Source organism: Rhinatrema bivittatum, chromosome 2 (genome assembly GCF_901001135.1).
Source record: "Rhinatrema bivittatum chromosome 2, aRhiBiv1.1, whole genome shotgun sequence".
In the NCBI taxonomy this organism is placed as follows: domain Eukaryota; kingdom Metazoa; phylum Chordata; class Amphibia; order Gymnophiona; family Rhinatrematidae; genus Rhinatrema; species Rhinatrema bivittatum.
This window is the reverse complement of record NC_042616.1, coordinates 698,590,306-698,617,524: the sequence shown is the minus strand read 5'-3', so window position 1 is coordinate 698,617,524 and position 27,219 is coordinate 698,590,306. Positions and strand designations below refer to the sequence as shown.

Below are 27,219 nucleotides of genomic sequence, written 5' to 3'. Positions count from 1 at the left end.
TGCAAACAGGATGCTCGGCTTGATGGGCCCTTGGTCTGACCCAGCATGGCAATTTCTTATGTTTTTAGTTCTTCATGGGAAACTGAGAAAGCACCATCTGTCATCTTCCTCCCATAACTCCAAGCTCAGGAAGGTGCTGGCTTCGTATGAGACGCCCCCTAAGTGGCCCCATACCGTCGAGGCATCAACATCAGTCAAGGCCGAGGGCCCGAGGTGATCCCCACTAGTTCCAGTGCTGGGCTCCAGTCTCCTACAGGGCTCAGAGGGAGACCAGGTTTCGCTCGCAGAGTGTGGTTGGTGTTCAGACAAGCCCTACAAGCCAGAAAGCCGCCTGCCACCTCAGGATCTTGCACCATCAGTGTTGGCAGCATTGTTGGAGCAGTAGGATTTACTGCTCGGTGCACTACCGATGCATCCCATGCCTATTCCCAAGGAGTCCTCGATGCCATGGGGGGACACCAGTGCGGCCACGATCAGAAACCATCCCCATCGCTGATACTTTGGATGAGGGGAGGGCTGGTGGTTCTTTCTCTCAGCCCCCCTCCACACCCGCTGTACACTTACCTGCCGGGTCCATCGATGCTGGCAAAGCCTCCGGTGCTCTCTCTGCCTTCTGTGCCCTTTGGGCTGTCGATGCCCCAGGCCAAAGCCACTCTTTGGGCTCCTCTACTGGTGTCTCCGGGAGATCTGAGTTGAGGACGATGCACCCTATGACCCGTGGGAACATGAGCTTTCTGAGTTTTCCTCAGCGGAATCTGAGGTCTCCCTTCTGAGCCATCCCCGCCAGAGGAGAGGTGCCACTCGCTTCCAGAGGATCTGACATTTGCAGGTTTTGTCCATGCCTGATGGAGGAAGACTACAGGCACAAGATGCTGAGGTCTTTCAATTCATGGATGCTTCTAAGGAACTGATATCAGTTCTTGTCCGCAATATAGTCAAACTGTTTGTCTGACTCTGGGAGCACCCTATTTCAGTTCCTCCAGTTAACAAGAAAACCGATGCTGTATACCTTGTTCAGCCCACTACTGGTTTTGAGCGACATCAGCTTCCTCTCCAGTCTGTGGTGGAGACGCCCTAAAAAAAAAAAAAAAGGCTGAGGTCCCGTAACCATGCCGCTGCTCTTCCAGGACGTGAACACAGGGCCCTAAATGCCCTGGGGTACAAGGTCTTCCAGGGCTCCAATGTTGGCGGCTCATATTGCCTGCTACCAGCTGTATGAGTCAATATTCCTGAAACCTCTGGAAGCAAGTTCAGGAGCTGGTGGATTGCCTTCCTCAACAACTGCTTGAAGATTTCCTGAAGGTTGTGCTGCAGAGTTTTGAATGCGACAAACATGGTGAGGTCCACATATGTCTTTGAGATGGCGGCCAGAATGGCTGCAGCAGGCATTGGTGTCCATTGTATGGCCTGGCTATGAGCTTCTAATCTCCAGCCAGAGGTGCAAGACCATATTGCGGACTTGCCTTGCTTCGGGGAGCATCTCTTCAGAAATAAAATTGAGGCGGTAGCACAGCTGAAAGATCATCATAAGACCCTGCAATATCTTTCAGCTAGCACTTCCGACCCACATTCCTCTGGCAAAAAGTCTTCCAGGCAGAGTCCTTGGTGCCCTTTTTACCGGCCAAGGAGATACACTCCAGCCATTACAGCATGGTCTCAACGGGCTGGGCCAAGGTCTAGCCCTAGACAGGAGCGCACCCCTAGGCCTCAGCCAGCGCCTCAGTCAACTCCTGCAACAGGGTTTTGACTGGCTGCGAGGAAGCATAAGCCAAGCATCCATGCCCACGACGGTGGGCCTCCGGTTGGGGGATAGCTTCGGTCTTTCGCGGACCAGTGGACGACTGTCACCACGGACCAATGGTTCCTTTTCATCATTCGGTGAGGGTACCGGTTGCACTTCCAGGAATTTCCTCCGGTCTCTCCCCCATGCCCCTCTTGGGGTCCTCAGTTGATAGGAAATACTACTCAAGGAGCTTTCCGCCCTCATAATGGCCAGGGCGGTCGAGTCCGTTCCACCCAGTCAACAGGAAAGCGGCTTCTACTCCCGGTATTTCCTCATCCCAAAAAGAACAAGGGGCCGATCCTGGAGAGGGCTTTAAACAGACTCCTCAGGTGGGAAAAGTTCAAGATGGTCTCACTGGGTGCCCTTATTCTTCTCCTGAAAGGGGAGACTGGCTTTGCTTCTTCAATTTAATAGACACATACCCCACAAGAAATTTCCCACATCCACAGAAAATATCTCAGGTTTGTGGTGGCTTGGAATCCTTTTCAATACCGGGTACTGCCCTTCAGGTTGGCGTCTGCTCCCCATGCCTTCACAAAGTGCCTGGCAGTGGTGGGGGCCTTTTTTTTTTTTTTTTTTTTTTTTTAAGGCGGCTGCGTGTACAGGTCTTTTCCTACCTGGATGACTGGCTCATCAAGAGCTCCTCCAGGCACGGAACACTGCAGTCCTTAGAGGCCACTATTCGTGTCTTGGACACCTTGGATTTTCTGATCAACTACCCAAAGTCCCACCTTGTCCCGTCACCACAGCTGGACTTAATTAGGGCCAGGTTCGACACATCTCAGGCTTGGGCGTTCTTGCCCCGGGATTGAGCATTCAATTTGACTTCGCTTGCAGGTGCAGTCTCTTGAAGTCCCCAGATCATGGTGCACAGTATGCTATGCCTCTTGGGGCACATGGCTGCAACGGTCCATGTCATCCCCTTTGCTCACCTCCACATATGCAGAGCACAGTGGACCCTGTGATTACAATGGCGGCAGGCCACTTGAGTCTTCGGGTGTGCATACGAGTCACTTCGCAGCCTCGGGACTCCCTCTCGTGGTGGATGACTCCATCCAATTTGGAAGTGGGAGTTCTGTTTCAGGCTTCCTCCATTCACGTTGTAAACATGGATGCTTCTCACCAGGGCTGGGGAGCCCATGTTGGGGATCTTCCCACCCAGGGTCTTTGGTCACCGCAGGAAGCATGGTGTCAGATCAGCTTCCTGGAACTACAGGCAATCCAGTATGCCATTTGGGCATTTCGGGATCAACTGGCCACCAAGGTGGTCTTCATCCACACTGACAATCAAGTAGCGATGTGGTATCTCAACAAACAGGGAGGTTTGGGATCCTTTCTCCTATGTCAGGAGGCGGTCCAGATATGGTCATGGCCTCTGTCCCAGGGCATCTTTCTCTGAGCCATGTAGCTGCCAGGACAGGAAAATGTGCTGGCAGACACGAGTCGGTATTTCCGCCCACGCAAGTGTTCTTTTAATGCAAGAGGTGGCGTACTGGATCTTCCATCTTTGAGGAACCCCAGACATGGACCTCCTTGCTTCTCCCGACAACAAGAAAGTAGATCATTTCTGCCATTCTCCCAAGTGAGGGAGGAGACCAGCATCAGACGCTTTTTGCCCACCACTGGGGCAGCAGCCTCCTGTATGCCTATCCTCTGCTTCCCTTGGTGATGAAGACCCTTCTGAAACTCCAACAGGACCAGGGAACGATGATTCTCATCATGCCCTATTGACCTCGACAGATCTGGTTTCCTCTCCTGCAAGATCTCGCCATGTGGGAGCCGATCTGTCTGGAAATGTCCCTGGACCTAATAACTCAGGATTGGGGTAGGCTGCGTCATCTCAACCTCAGGTATTATCCCTCACGGCATGGATGTTGAGAGGGTAACCCTATAACCCCTAGATCTCTGAGGGCGAGTCTCAGATCTTGCTGGAGACTAGAAAACCTTCCACTAGGAAGTCTTGTGGTCTGAAGTGGAAGAGGTTTTCTGCTTGGTGTGGGAGCAGTGGGCTAAACCCATTTTCATGCTCCAAGTTGTTAGATTACCTCCTATACCTCTCGGAGGCTGGCCTGAAGACCACCTCTGTCAGGGTACACCTTAGAGCCATTGGGGCCTACCACCAGGGGTGAATGGTGCGCCCATTTCGGTACAGCCTTTAGTAGGCTTTTTCATGCGGGGTCTACTCCAGCTGAAACTCCCCTGAGATCCCCTGCTGTTTCCTGGGACCTCAGCGTAGTCTTGTCCTCTAATAAAGGCTTTGCTCAAACCTTTGCACTCTTGTGATCTGAAGAACCTCACTTGGAAGGTCCTCTTCCTGGTGGCGGTTACTTCGGCACATGGTAATGGCGAACTTCAAGCTGTGGTGTCGTATCTGACCCTACATGAAGTTCTTCCATGATCTGGTGGTCCTACATACTCACCCTAAATTTCTACCGAAGGTGGTGTCAGACTTCCACCTTAGTCTATCATCCTGCCTGCCTTCTTCCCTAAACCTCTTTCACATCAGGATGAACGGGCTCAACAGCTTTGATTGTAAAAGGGCCTTACCCTTCTACCTGGAATGAACAGCAGACCACAGGTATTCCATGCAACTCTTCATCTCTTTCGATTTAAAAACAGCTTGGGGGTTGCTGTGACCAAGCAGACTTTTGTCCATTTGGCATCTCCTTCTGTTACATGCAGGCGGGACTGCAGCTCGAGGCCCATGTCAAAGCTCATTCCATTCAGGCCATGGCAGCCTCTGTGGCCCACTTGCGAGCAATCCCCATGGATGAGATTTGCTACAACACAGCGTTTTCTCCACACTTTCACTTCACATTACTGCTTGGACAGGGAAAGCTGACGTGACAGTCTTTTCTGTCAGCTGGACTTACAGAACCTTTTCAGTAATTAAACACAACTCTTCCTACCTCATTCCCTTTGTTCCAAAGGCACTTATTGTGCCTGTTGGCACCTAGTGAGTGCTGTTTGTACGATATTTGTGTGGGAGCAGCAGGTAGCTAGGTATTCACCCACATGAGAGGACTACCGTCCTGCTTGTCCTAGGAGAAAGTAGTTGCTTACCTGTAACAAGTGTTCTCCTAGGATAGCAGGATGTTGGTCCTTACGAAACCCACCCTGTAGAATTGGGTTTCTCCTGGGTTGGTTAATTTTTCGTAATTCTATATTAAGAGACTTAAGAGGGACCCCGCGTGGATAGTGGCATTCTGGGCATGCGCAGTACGCTTAGTCAAAGTTCTAGAAATGGACAGAAGCTTTCTGTGCCAGGGTCCATCTGATGTCACCCACATGAGAGGACTAACATCCTGCTGTCCTAGGAGAACAGCTGTTACAGATAAGCAACTCAGATTTCCTACACTGCACTTTAATCAGTGAAGACACAGGGATCTTCAGTAGATCTTGTTGCGAGGACTACAATGCCTGTGAAGAAGCATAAGGAATTTTAAAAATCCTCGAGGTACCATGGCCCCATCTTGGTGAAACACTTCTAAAAGAGGGATTCCCAAACTTTTCATGGGAGGGGCTACAAGACATTTCAAATCACTGAGGGAGGAAGAGGGGTCCTCAAAGTTTATCAGCGTGAGAAGGGGAAGGATGACATTAGGCGCTTTGATTGATTTGAAATGCTGGGAAAAGAAAGCATGGGGCAGGATTCCCAAGAGTGTCAGTAATAAGAAATAATTATATTATTGGGACAAAAACAGATTTTGCATCATTTCCCTCTGTTTAATTTTGAGGATTTTACCATCTCATCTGTGTCTCCTGTTGGAAATCTTGGTGTAATCAATTCTAAACTTTCTATGCGCCCACATATTAAATCTGTGATTGGGACCACTTTTTACAGGTTTCAGTTGCTCCACAGATTAAAACCTTGTGTTATTACAGACTTTTGCACAGTGCTTAGGGCTCTTATTTTTAATGGTCTTGACTATTGCAATTTGGCTTTTCATACTCTTCAGATTGTGCAGAATTCTGCTACACGTATCTTGACAGATACGTGTAGCAGAATTCTGACAGGTACAGGCATATTACTTCTGTATTATTTATTTAACACTTTTCTTTTCTTTATGAGCACTAATACATATTCCTCGGTTAGCACCATGGTGTGAAGGGCTACCAAAATGATAAGGGGAATGGAACAGCTCCCCTATGAGGAAAGACTAAAGAGGTTAGGACTTTTCAGCTTGGAGAAGAGACGGCTGAGGGGGGATATGATAGAGGTGTTTAAAATCATGAGAGGTCTAGAACAGGTAGATGTGAATCGGTTATTTACTCTTTCAGATAATAGACTAGGGGGCACTCCATGAAGTTAGCATTTAGCACATTTAAACCTAATCGGAGAAAGTTCTTTTTTACTCAATGCACAATTAAACTCTGGAATTTGTTGCCAGAGGATGTGGATAGTGCAGTTAGTATAACTGTTTAAAAAAGGATTGGATAAGTTCTTGGAGGAGGAGTCCATTACCTGCTATTAATTAAGTTGACTTAGAAAATAGCCACTGCTATTACTAGCAATGGTAACATGGAATAGACTTAGTTTTTGGGTACTTGCCAGGTTCTTATGGCCTGGATTGGCCACTGTTGGAAACAGGATGCTGGGCTTGATGGACCCTTGGTCTGACCCAGTATGGCATGTTCTTATGTTCTGTGTATTTATAAATCTATGTGTTTACTTTAAATCTACACAGCGTGGCCTCTTAGATGTGCCGCCTTCTTGCTTTGCCCGTCTAACAGAAACACACACGGGGTTTTTTTGGTTGTTGGGTTAGTTTTTGGGTACTTGCCAGGTTCTTATGGCCTGGATTGGCCACTGTTGGAAACAGGCTGCTGGGCTTGATGGACCCTTGGTCTGACCCAGTATGGCATTTTCTTATGTTCTTATGGCCTTCTGTTTTGGAACAGTCACCCAAATCATTTATAGCTACTAGATTAATAGCCAATTCTTCAAAAAAGCAGGCCTTTATTTAGAGTGTCAACTAGATAACTGGGTGTGCTTATTGAGCCCAGTGTTTATGGCTCCACTTTTTGGAGGATTATATGTAATTTCTTAATAGGTAAGGTCGTCTACTGCCTACTCAGTCACTTATTGTCATCAAATTTATCAGGTTACACTTGGGGCTTCATTGTCGTATGTTCCTGAATTAGGGATGTTTCTATTTTATACAGGTCTTTTAGCCTTTGCATATATGACTTTATTTTTTAATTTTGTGTGTTTTATTATTCCCCTCCTTGAATTTTGGAATTGTTCTGGATACAAATTTTCTTAAAATAAGTTGACAAATGTGCCACACCCTTGATAACAGTCCCTTGAGATGTGGGGGGTTGTTTGTGTGTGCGCTTATGTTTATATAGCAAACTCCCTCCCTCCTCTCACACTCTTCCTTTCCTTCCTTCCTTCACTCAGTTGTTCCCTCTCCCATTCACTCCCTCTTTCTTCTCACTCCTTTCCTTCTCCGTCTTACTCTTCTCCCCAGCACCTTGTTTATTCTTGATCTGTTGCCAGGGCCTAGCTTGCCCAACAGTGACTTAAATTGCTGGCGGGGCCTGGGAAACTCCACCAGCCTTTTTACTGCTGCTGTGACACCTGAAGGTAGGAATGGAAAAAAAAACTTTTGGGGGCCAGATTCAGCCATCGGAAAAGTATAGTGGGCTGGAAAACCAAGCTCAGTGGGCCAGATATGCCTTCACTGGCCACTGTTTAGGAACCACTGCTTATAAACCATGAACAGAACTTTAAATGTAATCCTCCAAATGATTGATAGCCAATATAGTCCTTCCAAAATAGGCATGTTATAGTCTGTTCCCTTAGCTCCAGTCAGCAGTCTTACTCCAGTATTCTGGAGGAGCTGCAAGCATTTTGTCCATTTCATAGGCAGCATATGGAGTAAAGATTTAAAGTCCAGTCATGTTTATTGCATAAACGCTAACTACTTCCTTGGCAAATAAAACTACAAATGATGTTTTTTTACAAACACATAGAAGCAGATCTTATCGCTCTCCTAATATGAGGTTCCATAGTTAAATTAGCATCCAGTAGAACTCCCAAACTATGAACCATTTCTGTTTAATTCTGTGCCCTCAAATACTGGTCGGGCCTTCAACTGCCTACCTCACAGACTAACCTGTAAAATGCAGCCAAAACAGAGCACTAACTTCACTGTGGGACAACTAAGCCAGAATGCCACTTCTGTTAAACTATCGTGCCAACCCAGTTGTTAGAACTTCACCCATATGGACATATAGTTGTCATCTGCATAAACATGACATTGAACCTGATGACTCTGTATAAACCCCACCAAGGGAACTGTAAAAACATTAAACAAGGACAATACTAGGCACCCCCATGACAATATCAGGTGGCCCAGAAGTAATACTCCCCAGTTTAAACAGGCAGGAGGAGAGGTTGGGGCTGCCCTGGGACACTGAGCATGTGCTAGTAATACTCTGAGCTGCCTTGCAGACCTCTTCTCACTATCAGTTGAGGGTGGGGATGGAGTGGAAGGAAAGAGGGAGAGTGGGTCTATGAGTTGAGCTTTCTTGCTGTTCTCAATAGGTGTCACAAACTTTTTTTTTCTTCATTTTGTTTTTATTCCTAGTTTCGTTTTCATTGTCTTGTTTTATTTTAAATAAAGCAAACAATATAAGAAATGAAAAATGTTTTGGGCTTGGCTTTCTCCTCCACCCCATCCCTCCCACATGAAAGGAAAAACCTGTCAGGCCCTCTTCCCTGCTCCCTATCTCCCGAGCCCCTTATCTTATTTGTGTGATCATCATGAGGAAGAAGCAATTCCTCAGTCCATTTTGTGCAGCAGAAATTTAAAGTGGTTTTAGGTTGGCCAGTACCATTTATTGATTGCATCTGAAAGCCAGGAGTGACTGCAGATTGCTTCTGCCCCTAAAGTGTCGTCACAGGACCCCTGAATGTGGGAGAGGGTCTGTTCCTCTCCTCACCCCCCCCCCCCCCCCCAAGGAGAATTGTAGTAGAAATGGGGTAAAACATTTTGAGAGGAAATGAGAAGGAATTAAATTGTATTAATTTTTTGTTTTATAAACAAAATAAAAAGAAATAGGAAATTTTGTTTCAAATGAAAACTAATTCCTAACTCAAGGATTGTGTTTTAAAGGTCTTAATTTGCACAGTTCAAATAAAGTGAAGGAAAGGAAAACTCTACTGTTTGTGGACCTTTCTGAAAAGCACAGTCTGTAAGTGCTGAACTTTCGATGGCTCACAAAAACATGTAATGGTTGACTTTCAAAGAAGCATAGGCCATTTGGTCGTCTTCTGCCATCAAGTTTGTCTAGTTTGCCTGTTCAAACAGACCAGTACTGGGAGTTTCTTCAACATCTGACAGTCTCTTAATCCCGCAAAGTTGCTTTCTAATCCTGAAATCTGTTTTGGGGAGAAAGCAATTAGAATTCTGTGCAAACAGTTCAGAATGTCATAAAACTCAACACAGTGCAAAGGTTTTAGAATTAGGAAGAAAGCATGAACTTTGTGCCTATTAAACATAAGAATCCTTTATTGTATTAACATCAGTGTGTGAGATCCTTTGGTGCCACAAATAATAGAATTATACTAATGAGAATCTCTAAGTATGTGAAGAGCTTCTGGTTCTTTGACCTACCTTTTTGGCCCTTAAAATTTGAAGAGTAGGTAAAAGTCATAACTTTTGAAAGGAAGATGCACTACCTCTGCTCTCCATATGTATCATGCAGCAAGATTCCTCAGATTCCATCTGCTTTTGAAGCAGTACTTCCATTTATTTTGATAACATAAGAAACAACAAATCCCTTTGCATACTTTTCTTTGAACTCTCTCTTTACAAACATGACCGCTCTTTACTACTGTGAAGCTTCAGTCCCTACACTCTCTCTCGGAGAATCTCTGCAGTCCACAGCATTCCCCACTCTGTCACTCATCCATGTATTGATAGCTCTTTATGGGACAATACTGAGTAGTCTAACTGGGAAACACATGGCCACCCAGAACCAAACATGAATATGAAAATGTAGGTTATGCTTCAGCCAATTAAGGTAAACTTTATCTCCACTGCCTATAATTCTTATATTGACAGCTGTTCCTTATAGTTAGTAAGATCTGTTTGAACTGGTGTGCTTTTTCAAGGCCACTGCCATTAGCTCATTTGTGCTGCCCTTGGAATCAGATAACTTTATTGCATACTTATCAAAATGACTATACATTTTTCCTTTATTACAATACTTTACAGTTCATATACTGCATGTGATAGCCATCAACACTAGTTGAGTCACTTTTATTTTATTTAGACATTTTATATACCATCATGCCATGTAAAGATCCCAACGGTTTATACAAGTTGCTGTCAAAATTGTACTAAGTTGTTTGTATATGTTGATGACAAAATGTACGAAGTTGTATCTGTAAACCGGAGTGAAGGCAGCTTGCTATACTTCGGTATAAAAAAACTTTTATTAATTTATATTTTATTTATTTAAAAGTAAACTTCATCGCTATAGATCAACAAATAGACTGGTTATAGAGGTAGTATTTATATAAACAGGCATTAATATCTATCACATGAAATGAGATTTGATTGTTGTCAAGTACTTGCTAGCCCTGCCTTACAGCATCCCACCCCATCCTTCAGCCCTTCTTGTGCTCGATAACTTGTAATGTGCCCACCCCTGCTCTAATCGCATGGCACTTGGATTACTGTACAGCTCTCCGAAAATAGCGTACCAGGCTGTTGCTTAGAGCAGAATACTGCGGCACAGCTGGTTTCGGGGCCTAGACCTTGCCATCGTATTTCACCTATTTTATAGGCTTAATACACTGGCTCCCAGTTTGTTTAAAGAATCCCATTTAAAATAACTTTTTTATAGGCTGTGCACCATATTATCGTCAGTCTAGCATGTGGTGGTATATTCCGGGAAACTAGTTCATCTCAACTCACTCTTCTTAAGGTTTCGGACAGATTTGAATTGGTGACCATAAAGCTTTTTCCTGTGCAGATCCATCATTTTGGAATTCTATTCCATAGGAGAATTATTAAAAGATCCCATTACTTTCAGGAAAATATGTAAAGCATGGCTGTTTATAACACCATTTGGGTAAGCCATTTTAGTATCTGGTGGATTTCTCCTGATCTTAATTTATTTTATATTTAATTGTGATTGCTTTGCAACCATCAGTATTGCTCTTTTTTGTTGTTTTTAAGTCTGTTGTAATACTGTGTTTCATTGCTTTTTGTGCATGGCTGTGTGCCACTTTGTAGTGTTTGGGGTTTTTTGTAGGAGTGGTTGAGAGAAAACATTTCCTGTGCCCTACATTGTCAAGCATTGCAGATCTTGGTGCTTTCTGTCAAAATGTATGCTTTCCTTTCCCTTTCACCTTCTCTGCGGTCCTGCTTACGAAAAAGATGGGTTTGGGATGAATCCTTTTATACCCCACTAATCAGTTCTCACCAGGCACTTTCTAACTTAATTTCAAAGTCCAAGATTATTTGTCTCCTTATTGTCAAAGATCTTATACAGTTATTCAGAGACTTTACAAGAGGTGTCCTCTTATAGTTTCTGAGAACAGCAACAATGCAAAACAGTAAAATAGATTTCCCGTCGATAGCAGGGCTGAATTAGCCATGCTGTATGGGAACTGTCCATCAGGGCCCAGGAAGGCGGAGCTTTGTAGCAGAGTGTAGATCTTTGATCCTCTGCGGCTGCGCGTGGGTTCCCGCGCAGTATCAACGGTTCTCCTCAGTCTGTTTTTTTCCGCGCGCGGGAGCGCATGCGGAGCCTTTTTCTCCTCAGGAAAAAAAAAAAAAAAAGAGTGTCAACGCAGAAGTCGGGGTTCAAGCCGTGTCCGTGCGGGAAGATCATGTCCGTCACTGACGGACATGATCGCTGCTACCGCTGCCTGGGACGCGATCATGACCAGTCCGACTGCGAACATTGTGCGAAAATGTCCCCGAGGGCCCGTCGACACAGGAGCTACCGTTGCCTGGCGCTCTCTGCGGAGGACAAGGTGTCCACAACTCACTCCTCTCCGGCCCCAAAAATCAAAACATCAAAACCGGGTAAGAGAGCAACTTCGTGGGACCCACAGTCGCCAAAAATCCGAGAAGCAAAGCGGAAGCCCAAGGAGAAAGGAGACCAGGGACCTGGTCTTAATTCCGAGCCACTGCACGTGGGGAAACAGAGGCCTTTCAGGTTGACTGAGCCTAGTACCCTAGCGCCTAGCAAAGACAACCCGGTCCGAGCCTTATTGTTATCGCAACGGGAGGACCCACATAGAGGCACAGAACCTCTGAAAAAGGTTCAAAAGAGGGCCGAAAGGGCGCCGGAGAAGTCACAGGCGGCGCCGAAGCGTTCAATGAAGCCCCAGTCGGAGCCCAAATCTCACTCGGCGCCGAAGATCCACTCGGCGCCGAAGATCCACTCGGCGCCGAAACAACAATCGGCGCCGAAACCGCACCCGGCTCCGAAATCTCAGTCGGCGCCGAAATCTCGATCGGCGCCGGAGTCCCAGTCGGCGCGGGAACCTCCGTCGCCGAAAATTCAATCGGGGCCGCAGCCTCAACCATCGCACTCCAGATCAGCAGCAGCACCAAGGCCTACATCTCGCCAAACCGCTGCAGCGGACACCGGGTCATCACTTGCACCCAAACAACGGGAGCCCTGGTCAGAATCCCTAACAGAGGACAAAAATTCCCAGGGGGATCGACTTTTTAAAGATCCAGGGCGGAACTCACGGAGTACCACGGGCACTCACCATGAGCCCTCGGATCACACTTCAAAGCAGTTGATAGGACGGGCGGTATCCCCTCCTCCACGGAGTGCTGACTCGCATAGGGACAAAAGACAAGATTGTCACCAGCGTGTAGAAACGCATGCAGACAGGAAATCCCGAGACAGTACACGGTCTTCCACTCAAAAAAGGCATCGGCATCATTCGGGCTCTTCCAGATCCACCACTAGAGAGCCGGGTCCGGCAAAACGACATCATGCCTCTCATCATAAAGAAGGGAGATCCTCTTCTTCCTCGTCTTCACGCCATAAGAGTAAATCTGAGAGATCGGGCTCGATTTCTCAGGGAATTATTCCAATTTCTTCATCATCTTCAAGCAGATCGAGGAGTATACAGTCCACTCATCAAGGAGGAAGGGAGTGGAGTGAAGGAGTGGAGTGAAGATTCGGACGGGGAAGGTACTTATGGTCCTCCACCAGGAGACGTACCATATCAATCCACGCAGATGGAAAAACCCCCATCGATGCCGCCCCATACATCGAAAGCTTTTTGGGACTTGACACACTCCCTAGCCGGTTTTTTTGAAACATTACAGTCGACATACACTCTACCACCAGAGTCTACGAGCCCGGCAGGCAACACTAGCCCGGCTCCACAGTATGCGCAGGGGGATCTACCATCTTCCCGATCCCCATCTCCACAGGGATCGGTTATCCACTCACCGTCTCCGACAAGGGCTTCAGAATCTATGCATTCCTCGCCCCTCTCTTCAACGGGATACCCGTCTGATCCTCCAGAGCAACCAGCGGAACCTTATTCCCCTCCGGAGGATCTCACCTATCCCAAGTTCATTGCAAAGATGGGAAATATCCTAAAGTTAGAGGTTCAAAAACTACCGGAACCAAGGGCAGAAACATTGGGATTGCTAAAGATTTTTGATGCGCCTGGAGAGCCGGCTGCTCTCCCACCTCATGCAATACTCCATGGTGTCCTGCAAAAATCATGGGAGACACCATTTAATCTACAATCTGTATCCAGAAAGACTGATTTAAAATTTAAGCTCCAAAAGCCTTCAATGTATGCGACTCCACAACTACCACATGACTCCATAGTGGTGGAATCCGCCTTACAAAAATCTAAGAAAGCGAAGACGCATGCATCCGCCCCACCGGGGAAGGACAATAAGTCCTTGGATGACTTTGCCAAGCGCGTCTACCAAAACGCTATGCTGACAGCGAGAATTCAACACCATAATTTTTATATGGTACAATATATGTATGAGTGCCTGCAAGCCACTAAGGGTCTGTTCACGTCCTTAGGGGAGTCACCACCGGCAGTGATTTCGGATATGGAGGAGTGCACTCGACATATGCTGAGGGCAGTATACGAGGGATTCGAAAACTCATCCAGGGCTTCAGCCATGGCGATAGCAGCTAGACGTCTGGCCTGGCTCAAAGCTAGTGCTATTAGAGAGGACCTTCATGAGAAGCTCGCAAATTTGCCATGCACGGGGGAGAACCTTTTTGGAGACCGCCTCCAGGACACTGTGAGTAAGCTAAAAGATCAAGCGCTGGCGGTCCAGTCACTCGCTGCCCCAGTGCCAGCGAAACGATTTTTCTCCTCAACGCGCCGACAACAGTTTCCCAGAAAACAGTACAGGAGCTATCAAAATTTTAGACAGCAAAACTATCTACCGTACAACCGGCAGCCAACCAGCAACCCTCCACAGCAACAACAGCAGAGGAGGGGACGGCCTCGCGCTCAACGCCAACAACAGCCGCAACAGTCAGCAGTTCCGGCAAAGACCACACAGTCTTTTTGAACTCCCGGCCACCACCAACACCCAGTTTACCGGAACATCCCCTGGGCAGGTTAACGGCTTGCCTGACCGAATGGCAGGCCATCACGACGGATCAGTGGGTACTCGACATCGTAAAGGAGGGATATTGGTTACATTTCCTATCCCAACCCGTCACACCTCATTGCCCCCTAAATCAGAGACACCTAACACATCCACAACTGGCCCAGGAGTTAACCAATCTTCTCCATCAGAACGCCATCCGTATAATCCCGCGGGCGCTGAAGGGCCAGGGTTTCTATTCTCCATACTTCCTCATTCCAAAGAAAACGGGGGGCGATCGACCCATCCTCGATCTCAGAGAGCTCAACAAGTGCTTGGTACGCGAGAAGTTCAAGATGGTATCTCTGAAATCCATCCTACCTTTAATTCAACCCAAGGATTGGATGTGCTCTTTAGACCTCAAGGATGCGTACACGCACATTCCTATCCACAAATCCTGTTGGCAGTACCTATGTTTCCAGTATCGCAACAAACATTACCAATACAAGGTCCTGCCGTTTGGACTCTCAGCAGCCCCCAGGGTATTTACCAAGTGTATGGTGGTGGTGGTGGCCCACCTTCGTCTACAGGGTCTGACCATATTTCCTTACCTCGACGACTGGTTAATAATAGCATCGGACCCGAACGTCCTGAAGTCGCATCTCGGCATAACGATAACATGCTTACAACGCCTAGGATTAATGATCAATTATCCAAAATCCCACTTACAACCCTCGCAGATCCTACAATTCATAGGAGCTCGACTGGACACAATTCGAGTCAGGGCTTTTCTGCCAGAGGACAGGAGATTCCAGATGTGCTCATTACTCAGGGCTCTACAACACATAAGATGTACCACAGCCCGGTCCATCTTGAAAATTCTGGGGCATATGGCAGCAGCGATATTTACGGTCCCCAATACCAGACTCCACATGCGACTCCTGCAGTGGGGTCTCAAGAGACAATGGACACAACACTCTCAACCACTACACAAACGGGTTCAAGTAACCAACCCGATGCGACAAGATATCGACTGGTGGCTCAGGAAACCCACTCTCGAAAAAGGGGCACCGCTAAACCCCCCACCTCACAATGCAGTCCTCACGACGGATGCTTCGCGGAAGGGATGGGGGGCGCATTTAGACCACCTGGAGACGCAAGGCCTCTGGTCCCCTTCAGAACAGGAGCTGCAGATAAACCTCCTAGAACTCCGGGCAATCCGGAATGCCCTACTCACGTTTCAAGATTATCTGCGGGGGCGAAGAGTGATGGTTTACACAGACAACCAGGTGGCGATGTTCTACATAAACAAACAAGGCGGGTCGGGATCATGGCCCCTTTGCAGGGAGACTCTTCAGATCTTTTCTCATGCTCACAGACATTCCATGCATCTTCAGGCGACCTATCTTCCGGGTATAGCAAACACCAGAGCGGACAGATTGAGCCGCGTCTTCTACCCACACGAATGGCAATTGAATCCCGAAGTACTACAAGGGATCTTCAACAGTTGGGGAACACCAACCATAGACCTCTTTGCCACGGAAGAAAATGCCCAACTACCGCAATTTTGCTCAGTCCGACCCAGCCCGTCCCGCTTAACGCAGGACGCCTTCCTAATTCCTTGGTCGTCAAGTCTCCTATACGCCTTTCCGCCAATCCCATTAATAACGAGAACCATACAAAAATGTATAGCGGATCACAGTCAGCTCATACTCATCGCGCCAGCGTGGCCTCGACAACCGTGGTACAGCTATCTGTTACTGCTCTCAGTGACGACCCCAATCCGCTTTCCGGACAGGCCAGACCTTCTCCTACAAGAAAACGGAGTGCTCATTCACCCACTTCTATCCTCCCTCCATCTAACTGCATGGAGATTGAGCGGGCATCTTTAACGGAGCAGGGGGTATCTCAGACGGTACAAACCATTCTTCTCGAATCTCGGAAACCGTCCACAAGAAGGTGTTACTCGTGCAAATGGAAGCGCTACTACAACTGGTGCAGCGAAAGGAGTATCTCACCTACGGACTGTTCCCCAGCATCGTTACTGGATTACCTACAGTCTCTCTATGACTCGGGGTTGGCAACCTCGTCGATCAGAGTGCATCTCAGTGCAATAGCGGCATATCATAAACCAATGAATAGCCACTCGGTGGCGGAACACCCGTTGCTATCCAGATTCTTTAAAGGTCTTCTACGTTTACGCCCACCGGTTGTAAAACCACCGATACCGTGGAATCTTAATGTAGTCCTAGAACAACTAACCCTACCACCATTCGAACCCTTGGAATCGGCACACCTGAAGTTTCTCACCTGGAAGGTAGTGTTTTTGGTAGCCATAACGTCAGCACGACGGGTCAGTGAACTACAAGCACTGGTACACTATGAACCGTATTTACAATTTCATCACGACAAAGTTGTCCTGCGAACTCACCCTTCGTTCCTACCAAAAGTTATTTCCACATTCCATCTCAATCAAACTATAGATTTGCCGATATTTTTTCCCAAACCACACGCTAACGACAGGGAACGCTTGTTACACACCTTAGATTGTAAAAGAGCATTGGCATACTATAAAAGGAGAACACACTCCCCGAACAGGACATCACAACTGTTTGTGTCATTTAATCCAAATGCTCCAGGCTTAGCAGTAGCTAAACGTACCATAGCCAGCTGGATAGTACAATGCATCAAGTTTTGCTATTCCAAAAAAGGAGCTCCGCTACTTGCACAACCCAAGGCTCACCAATTGAGAGCCGTGGCGACATCGGTAGCACATCTCCGCAACGTTCAGCCAGTAGATATATGCAAAGCAGCCACTTGGTCTTCACTGCACACCTTCACATCTCACTACTGCATAGATAAACAATCGGCGGGAGATGCAATTCTGGGTCACACAATTTTACACACAGTCGCTAAGTGATCTACGACTGCCACAACAACTCACGCTACCGGAAGATAACAGCGTGTAGGGAGGCTTGGGACTCCCATACAGCATGGCTAATTCAGCCCTGCTATCGACGGGAAAAAGCAAGTTTGCTTACCGTAAACGGTGTTTCCGTAGATAGCAGGATGAATTAGCCATGCTGACCCACCCGCCTCCCTGGCAGTCGACATGTCCGCGATACGCTCTAGCTTAAATACAGACTGAGGAGAACCGTTGATACTGCGCGGGAACCCACGCGCAGCCGCAGAGGATCAAAGATCTACACTCTGCTACAAAGCTCCGCCTTCCTGGGCCCTGATGGACAGTTCCCATACAGCATGGCTAATTCATCCTGCTATCTACGGAAACACCGTTTACGGTAAGCAAACTTGCTTTTCTTTCATGTCCTAAAACTAGAAAAGGCTAAAATATGCTAGATCATTTTAAAATATGGTAATCAAATGTTTTAAGTAGCTTACATTTTCAAATAACATAGTTTAAAACTTTCAATCTTTTTAAAATAATTTTGACCAAACATTGATCACCTGAATTTAAAAAAAATTGTAAAATTGTTATAGTTGCCAAGGATAATTTAAGACTTGAAATATTACTTTCTGTCCTAATAGAACTTTAGACAATGCTGTTGTTTTGGATAATTACAATGGCAACCTCAGCATTTTTGACTGTTTGGACGAGTAATCTCTACAAAATGTCTTGAGCTTTTGATTCACTGAGACAAATGAGATGTATTATCTAAACTTGAATAGCATATTACCTATTGTAACTGTGCACCTGTTTTTAGATTACAGATCTATCATTACCCAACTATCTTGTTGCTTCTTCTGTTGGACTGCTACCCACCCAGCTCCTAAATTCCTACTTGGGTACTACTTTGCGTACTATGGAAGATGTCATCGAAGAACAAAGTTTTAGCGGCTATTTTATTTTTATCTTGCAGGTAAGAGTTTAAAGGACCATACTTCCTTATAAAATGTAACTTTGAAAATGGCATTAGGTTTTAAAACTGTGGTTTTTCAAAACATTCTCTGTGAAAGCACAGTTTTCACTTTCTGAGAAATACACATTATAGCACTATGTTAATGCCTTGTTTTAACAAGTATCTTATTGCTTGTGGGTCACTGCAAAACTGCTTAGGCCAGAGCTTCCCAAACCTGTCCTGGGGACCTCACAGCATGTTGGGTTTTCAGAATATCCACAGTGAATATGCAGGAGTTAAATTTACACCCATTCTGGGTCAGACCAAGGTTCATCAAGCCCAGCATCCTGTGAGTCACCAGTCTGGGTTAAATATACGGTTTTCTTTAAGGACTTAGGTTGCTGTGAGCCAAAATGTTTGGTTATTTAACCCTGTGAGCTCTTAGGGCCACAGCAAGATGGGGTCTGCCACAGCCTCACCAGGCCCCCTCTCTTTAGGCAGTGGCACCCTGTGCGAAATTTTTTTTTTTTTTTAAACCATTCATCCTTCCTTATAAAATTTATTATGTTTCTGAACATACAGGACACAGTAAATGAATAACTACTGCCTTCCTCTTTACTCTCTTCTAAAGTGCTTAGCTGCTTTTCTTTCTGCCATAACAGCACACAATCAAGCTATGGCATCTGTTGCTGGAGGATATGGTCAAGGCAGCCGAAGATTGGACAAGTTTATCAGAGAAAAGTCCATAAACAGTTATTAGCCAGGTAGACTTGGGAAAGCCAGTGCTTATCCCTGGGAGTGAGATGCAAGAAATAGATCAACTATTGAGGATCTGCTGGGTACTTGTGACCTGGACTAGCCAGTGTTAGAGACAGAAAGCTGGGCTTGATGGACCGGTCTGACCCCCGCATGTCACTACTTATGTTAAGTTTATATTTTGTGTGAAGAATATGGTATCTTGTTTTCAAACTAGACAAAAAGATTGACCGTTTTCTAATTGTGAGGAATGTTTTCAGAGTATGGGTACTGGCTGTTTAGATACAGACTCCACATTTCTCATTTTGGGAGTGCCCTCCATGTAAACTCTTGAGTTACAGCCTTAAGTTATATAGTACGTGGTTCAACTTCCCTCTGCAGTGCAAACCAAGCTCGTGTGCTTGTTGCCATTTTAGTGTTGTGATTTATTACCTATGTATGTGAAAGAGAATTCGCCCAGTTAGCCAGAACTGCAGGGAAGGCCATGCAATCAGGGCCTTATAGTTGGACTATAAGGGAAAAAATCCTCATATAAAAGTATTGCTATATGCTTATAGGTAATACATTGTATAAATACATAGAATAACTAACTGGTGTACATATAGTTATGTTTCCCAAACTCTATGGGAGAAGAATAAGGTTGAGTAGATTGCTGTGCAATAAATCAAAAACAGAAATATCACAATTCCTCATAATAGTCAAGAAATATAGAGTGTAAGACATGAGATAAGACACTTAAACATTGCAGCCAAGGGAAGACCCCAAGTCCAGCCAGTCAGAAGCATCGCCCATTATAGTCCTGGTTTCACCTGTTTCCTGCATGGGAGATAGTCCTGAGTTAGGTGAAGCTGTTCTGGGAGGGTGCTCCTGAGAAGGCCTTCTGATAAGTATCAAACCTTTTGGTTTCCTTAAGTGATGGCACAATTAAGGAGTCTCCGTAGGAAGATCTTAAAGGCCTAGCAGTACATAGGAGTCCTGTCCTTCAGATAATGTGCTCTGTTTTCTTAGAGCTTTGAGGATTAGAGTTGGGGATTTAAATTTGATCATACAGAGAACCAGAAATCAGTGTAATATTACTATTATTCAAGGGTTGAAAACTATTTAGAAAACTTGGGTGCCAGCTAACATTTTTAGAAGCCAAGGCAAAAAATGATCTTTTTCCTTGTCACATTTGTTAGAATTTAATCTATTTTTTGTATACTTTTTAATTTTAATTCTTTCCAATATACCATTTATTGGAATTAGATAAAACGGCTTAATATCCATTTGTCTATCTAAGCACAATTATTCTCCATAAAAAAAAGATGGAAATTCACCAACTAAGGTATGCAGAAAAAATATGAATATATATTGGATGAGTTTTAAAAAAAAAAAAATCAATATTTTCATCACTGAGCATCCGCCTCAAAAAAAAAAAAATTTTTCTCATGGTCTGTGGGAAACGTTTAGAAGCTGTTTGAATTGTTAAAATGCTGAGCAGTGATCCATTCCAAATGCCTCTCTACTTCATCCTACCGGCATTTTACTATAGATCAACACAGGCAGAGAGAAATGGGGGAAAATAGGTGAAGCACCGCCCTTCTGACACCCAGCATACCTGCGCACACATCCCGCTCCCCCCCCTCCCCGAACTCTCACAGCAAAAATAAACGAGACTGCGTCTCAATTTCACTCCATACACACTTACCCCCACCTATACACACACAAGCTATGCTCCTCACAAAAACCACACCCCACATTACACACACAACCTTGCCACATGCTATCCTGACAGACAGCCTTCTCCCAACCCACAACCTAACACCTATATACACTTATACCTTCCAATATATGCGTATGCACACAACCCCTCCACACGCATCAGACTTACAAACCACACCAAACTCTCACATCTGCCACACACAACTCCATATCGGTCCAGATCAACAGACCTTGCACATTGTACTGAACACAGCCTTATACCGTTCACATACACACTCCTATCACACGCTTTTTCACATGCACACTGACATCCTATCCACCCCCCATTTAAGGCCCCCACCTCATGCACATCCACACACACACTTTCTATAGATCTATGGTGGAAAATGTTCCTCTATCCATGCTCCTGCGTGCTTCTTTACTTGTTTGCTCATGCATTTTTTTCTTCGTTTTGTGTGTGTGTGTTGTTTGGGGGTTTTTTTTGTGGGGTGTTTTTATTTGTTTAATATTTGATTAACAATGTTTTTTTGCCTGTTCTCTTCTGTGGGTTCAGGGAATAGTTCTAGTTGGCAGAGATGGCTTGTTACCTCAGCCAGGGCTCCCTGAAGGGGGGGTGGCAGTGGTAACTTCTGTCAGGCACCAGCCTCCTGAAGCAGTGGCTCCTCCCCTTGGGCCAAGCTAGTGGCAAGCATCAGCCATCAATGTTTAGATGCCTGGGAGTGCTATTTCTTAAGCACTTTCATCAAATTCCAGGTTATGAAATTTCCAATCTGAAAATGAGTGGAGGGGGGAAGTAGGATGAAATTAAGTGCTGAGTCATATATGATGTGCAGTAGAGTTTTGCAGTGCTTTCAGAGGATACCTTCAATACCTGAATGTAGACTGCTTTGAAGTGCCTGACAGAATATAAATCAAATAAGAGCAATACAACTCCACTGTTAATGGCTCTTAACTTGCTAAGCCCTAGTATTTATTTTATTATTATTTATTAATTATTATTTATATCCCAGTGGGATCTAGAAGCATATTGGAAGACCGTTAGTACCGAGAGTTGTACATTGTATTATTATGAATGTCCCACTTATATAATTGCCCTTAGGAATATATCAGAAGTATGAGACCTTAATGTCTTCTCTGTGGGGAAACAAGTGTCTTTTGGCAAAGGAGCCAAGATTGTTTTCTACTGTTTGTAAAATTATCTTAAATACTAGTAATACCAAGTTTTACTAAGGGGAATATCATTTTTACTTTTATATTTGCAATTGTCATTTCTACTACCCTGAGTTATAAACCAGTGTTGTACTATATTGCACACAATATCACAAACTTAATGTTTACCTGACTACTGCTTTACTTGAAACTGAGAATCCCAAAGGCCTTGTGAATCTGCACTTCCTACATGGAAGCATTTATATACAACTATTGCCCAAAAAGTCTGTTCTTTAAGGAATATTGGAAGTTGCTAACCTTGTATAGTAGTCTTTTTCTTTTCTGCTTTGCTGTGACATTCAAAAATGTTAACTGTGTGTTCCTTTTTCTTCTTTTGCAGATTATGATAAGTATAGGCCTCATGTTTTATGTTGTGCATCGAGCTCAAGTTGAACTTAATGCCGCTATCATTGCTTGTGAAATGGAACTGAAGACATCACTTGTTAGAGACACTGAAGCAGTGGTCAATGGCTCAGCTTTCTGTAGCAAGAGGGCATTAGCATTTTCTGGGGGTGGAATTAATATTGTATGATTCTAATTTAAAAACTATAAGGTTGTTATAAACCTGTTATCTAAAAATTTATTTTTTTTTATGGTGGACAAGATTGGGCCCAGTGGGGAAACTGTGGTGAAAAAAGCCAAGAATCTACTTCAGTTCTCAGGAAGGCTGAAAAATCATAAGACTAAGCATTGCAGCAGCACGTTAGCCCAGGACTTGTCATCATGGGTAAACTCTTGCAGCCCATCATCATGAGAAATCTTACACCTCACTTCAGCATTACTACCAGTGTTTTGGTCATAGTTCTGGAAATGCCTTTCTTTTTCTGGAAGATGGAGATGGATGGAAGAAATAAAACTTTTCTATGTGTTCTTGCTGCTGCTTAAATCTAGGTTTAAGAGAATCTCAGGCTGTATCAAAAATGGTGGGAAGAAACCCTCCCTATACTCCTCCTCATTGAGCCTGTTAGTCTGTTCCTATCTTACCTTTCCAAACTGTGAGTTATACAGGACACTGGCCCAAACCCCTTGGCAGTCCTTAAAGTTACAGAGCAAATATGTTAAGTAATGTCCCAGTAGAGAGAATTAGGAATTTAAAATGTAAATTGGAATTCGGCCAGACTTGTGTATCTCTTCATGTGCTTGTCTGACCTTGTAATGTGCACTTTTCTTTTGCTTAGACCTACTATGGAAAATAGCTTGACAGTTCATTATATTTCATTTTATCAGCTTTAAGACTGTTCAATTATTTACATCTTTACTGTTGAAGAGTAGCAAGTGGATTGTGTCCTTTTCTTGATTTTTGCTTTTAACTGTCAAGAGACACTTAGGGCCTTATTCCATAAAGATTTTTCCATTAACACTAAATGGGGAAAACCCTTCAGTACATCTGCACCTTAGTGTTTTATGTTGCTAATGATTTGCCTTTTTTGGGAAAGACTGCAAATTGAATTGAGGGTATTTTTATAACTGAATGAAGGTCAAGTATTCTAGAACCATTCTTATGTAATCGCACATAAATTTAGATTTCCTACATTATGTGACCGAAGTGCTCTTAATGCAATTTACTTTGATTTACACTGTAATGTATGGAACAAAATGTAAGCTATAGAAGATAGGCACAATGGGTTGGCGTGAACAACATAGAAATGGAAATGAGCAGATCCGAAATAGTTCACCCTTCAGTGCTTTTCCCTTGCAATCTTGCATTTTATGATTTTTCCCCTATTTAAAAATGTTGCAGATTGCAAGGGGGGGGGGGGGGTAGGTGTATGTATGTAAACGAAGTCTTCAGAGGATCGAGATGATCATCCCTTCCTCAGTGCTGGAGTAATAGCATTATGAGTCCAACATCAAGGTGGCCTTTTGTCTTTTATGGCGCTTTTTCCGTTAATGTAAGCTTTAAAATTAAACATTTCTATTTTTCTGAATATTCTTAAAGTTTAGTAAATCCTGTGTAATCCATTAATTTTAAAGCCAAGGAAATACTGAAAGTATACATATATTTCTATGTTAAAGAGATTTTATTTTGTGAGACTCAGGAAACACAAAATGTGAAATTTGAATAGAGTCCCTATTGTGCTATAAGAGTTGGTATGAGATTATGCTTCTTGTTGGACATGGCTTATTAGCATGTGGGAAAACATTTCAAATTCAGTGGTAACATTTGCCTGTGTTGTATGTGTTTCTGTAAATATATACACACTGATATAATTCTTTCAAATATATGTATTTTTCATACATTTTTTTGACCCAGGTTAAAATATAAAATTTATGGGATTATAAATTTTGTTCTAGTATCTGAATAGTTTCATATTAAACTGCACCCTTAATATCTTGCTGTTCTTGAGAACCAAGGATTTTTTTTTTCTTCTCCAATGGTACTTGTTGAACTGGAGTTCAGAACTGAAGATTAGAAGCCTTTTAACAAACTTCTGTTAATCATCTACTTTTGGGTCAGCTGCTGAGGTTTCTGTAAAAACGATTATGTAATAGCTGAAGATTTTTTTTTTTGTAAACTAATTTATTTTATACAGACTATTGTTTATGCTCTCAAAGAAAGCCCTTGTTCTAGAATTATTCCAAGTTAATTACCTGACTTGCTACAAGACTTTTGGCTTCATGAGAGAAGAAACTTTTTTCACAAAACCCAAAAATACTAGAGTTATGGATAAACTGTTTTAAACATGACTAGACTTTTTTTTTTGTTGAACTACATCTATTGACCTATTTTGTAATGTAATTTAATTGTATTTTTGTAATACAGAATTGGTAATGTTGAATTTATTTACTTTGTGTATGTACAGTTGGAAGGGACATTTTTGCATTTCCTTGAGAGAAAGTGTATTCTGCCACTTTTATACAATAAAGTCATACAGATTCTCTAAAAGAAATATATATAAGGCTAACATTTTGTAATGATACTTTTTTACTTGTTGGAGGTGTTGCACATATCAAATGGAATTTTTACCAAAGTGTATTGCAAATTGCAGGAAGGAACATGTTCAAATATAGGCAGTCTAATGGATTAAAAATAAGTTTTAAATTAAACAAATTACCTAGTGTGAGACAGATGGACTCAGGACCAGTGGGTTTATGCTGCCCTTCCAGCAGATGGAGATGGAACAAGCTTTTGACCCCAGCCTGCCAGTATTCTCCGTATCCAGCAGATGTTGGGCGTGCATCTTCCTAAGGGGGGATTGCTTTGAACTTTTTGAAAGGAGAAATTTGAAATTCTAAATTCAGGAAAAGAAAGCCCTGCTCTCCTGCAGTGATACCTAAAGGTCCTTCCCCTGGTTGAGAATTCCAGAGGCGATTTCTGTGGTCCCTCAAAAGTGTGCCTTTGTCCGGTAGCTGGGTTTCCCCGTGTGGACTTAACTGCTAGTTCAGCTTGAAGGCAGCAGGTGCAGGAGGCAGAGTGCGGTAGTGACGGCAGATGCCTCTTCCCCCGCAGCCGGAGATCATCTCTGTACTCAGCCGGTAAATGCTGAGCTCAAGTAAGGTTTAAAAAAAATGTTTTTACCTGAATTGGAGACAGAAGGGTTTCGGGACTTCCTCCGGTCTCTATTCAGATATTAGTTTTAATGGTCTAATCTCGGGTCATCAAATTCTGGTTAAGTGACTTGTGGATCCTTTGCATCATCAGAGGGTTACAAATTGCAATTTCTCAAAATTCCTCCAGTTTGCCCACTGTTATCTTTGAAACCAAGATGAGTCTATTGAGGAGAGAAACCTTGTCCTTGCTTGAAGCAAAAACTATTGAGAATGCCCTAATAGAAAAAATAGTATTTAGAATAAAATGCTCCTTGTAATTCTGGAGGAAAAATGGGAGGCCTTCACCCCCATCTTGGACCTTAAGGCTCTCGACAGCTCAAAAATTAAAAATAACACTACTTAAGATACTATTGCTGTTGACAAGGAAGACTGACTCTGCTGTAAAGATTTAAAAGATTCCTATGCTTGCATAATGATATAGCTAGAGTACAGGTGATGATTTTGTAGTGGGAACTATTCAGTTTAAACACAGATTACTCTCATTTGGTCTGTCATTGTGATATGGTTAGTACTAGTTGCAGCACCCTTAGATACAAAATTCACCTTTCTCTATATTTGGACTTACCTTGTTGAGCAAATTGCAATTCTAGTCAGTAGTCTCTGAAAATGTTAATGTGTCTCCTGGAACATCTGGCTTTGTTAATAAACTACCTCTTATCCAATCTGAATCCATCACTGCAACTGGATGAGAAAAGCCCTGTTCAGTTCTCAAAAGCTAAGATTTTCTTCCCGTAGGCTGAATAATTGATCTTACCTTCATGCGGGGGGATTTTAATATACCTGCGCGCGGAAATCCTGGGAGATACGCGCATGGCTGTGCTGCGCGTATTTTCAAAACAGCCCGGCCATGCATGTATCTCCTGGTACGTGCAGAAGGGCTGGGGGTTTTAAAAGGGTCAGACCGGGGAAGGAGCAGGGTCTGGTCGGGTGCTGGCTGAGAGGCTGTTTGGCTGTGGAATCTACTCCTCCCGTCGAGCAAGTAAGTTCTAAAACAAAAACAAAAAAAAATAGGATAGGGTGGGTTTAGGAGTCAAGGTAGAGAGAGGGGAAAAGGGAGGAAGGTTAGGGGGATAGGGGTGTTCCCTCCCTGTCCGCTCCTTTGTTGGAACGGACTAGGAGGGAAATGTGCAAAGGCCTGATCACATTGCTGCATTTTATTTTATTTTATTTTTTTTTTTACAACCCCCCCCCCCCCCCCCGCTCAAGTTGGAACCCACGCACACATGCACATATATTGTATTCATTGATGAATGGATAGCCAGAAGTTTTAATATAGGAGTAATGTGTTCATGGTATTTAGCTTCACTAAGAAACCGAGCAGCTGCATTCTGGACTTGTTAGCAGACTTATGGTATAGTGAGGTAAGCAAATTACAGTAGTGCAGAGCAGCGTAAATCAGTGCTTGCAAAGCTGTCCTGAAATTGGGAGGATTTGAGGTATTTTATCTGTTGTAGCAGTCTTAAAAAATGCATATTATCCATTTTAGAATAAGGCTGTAACATAATGTGGAAAAATTGAAGCGGTCTGAATATTTTCTGAATGCACTGTATGTCATCTGCAAATAAAGCAAGTTTTATGTTCAGTTCCTTTTCTACTGGTTATCTCTTTAATGTTACCATCTGCTGAAATTTTGGCAGCTAGTGGCTCAAGTGTAAGGACAAAATGTAGTGGAGAGAGAGGATTTTCCTGCCTTGTCACTCAATCCTAAGGTTCCCGTTCACCCTGACTTGTACAGTAGGCTCATAATACAAACTTTTAACCCATTGTAAAAAAAAAAAAACCCAAAAAAAACCCC

General features: G+C 44.0%; 1 protein-coding gene across 1 annotated transcript in view; it reads left to right on the top strand.

Moving 5' to 3' along the window:
* The window catches only part of TMEM64 (transmembrane protein 64), a 66,668-nt gene extending 39,662 nt beyond the window's left edge, over nt 1-27,006 (top strand). The window contains exons 2-3 of the mRNA XM_029591632.1: nt 18,072-18,227; nt 22,213-27,006. Of these exons, the coding sequence (XP_029447492.1) occupies nt 18,072-18,227; nt 22,213-22,404 (348 nt within the window). The 3' untranslated portion in view covers nt 22,405-27,006. The remainder of the gene's footprint in view (nt 1-18,071; nt 18,228-22,212) is intronic.
* The last annotated feature ends 213 nt before the right edge of the window (nt 27,007-27,219 follow it).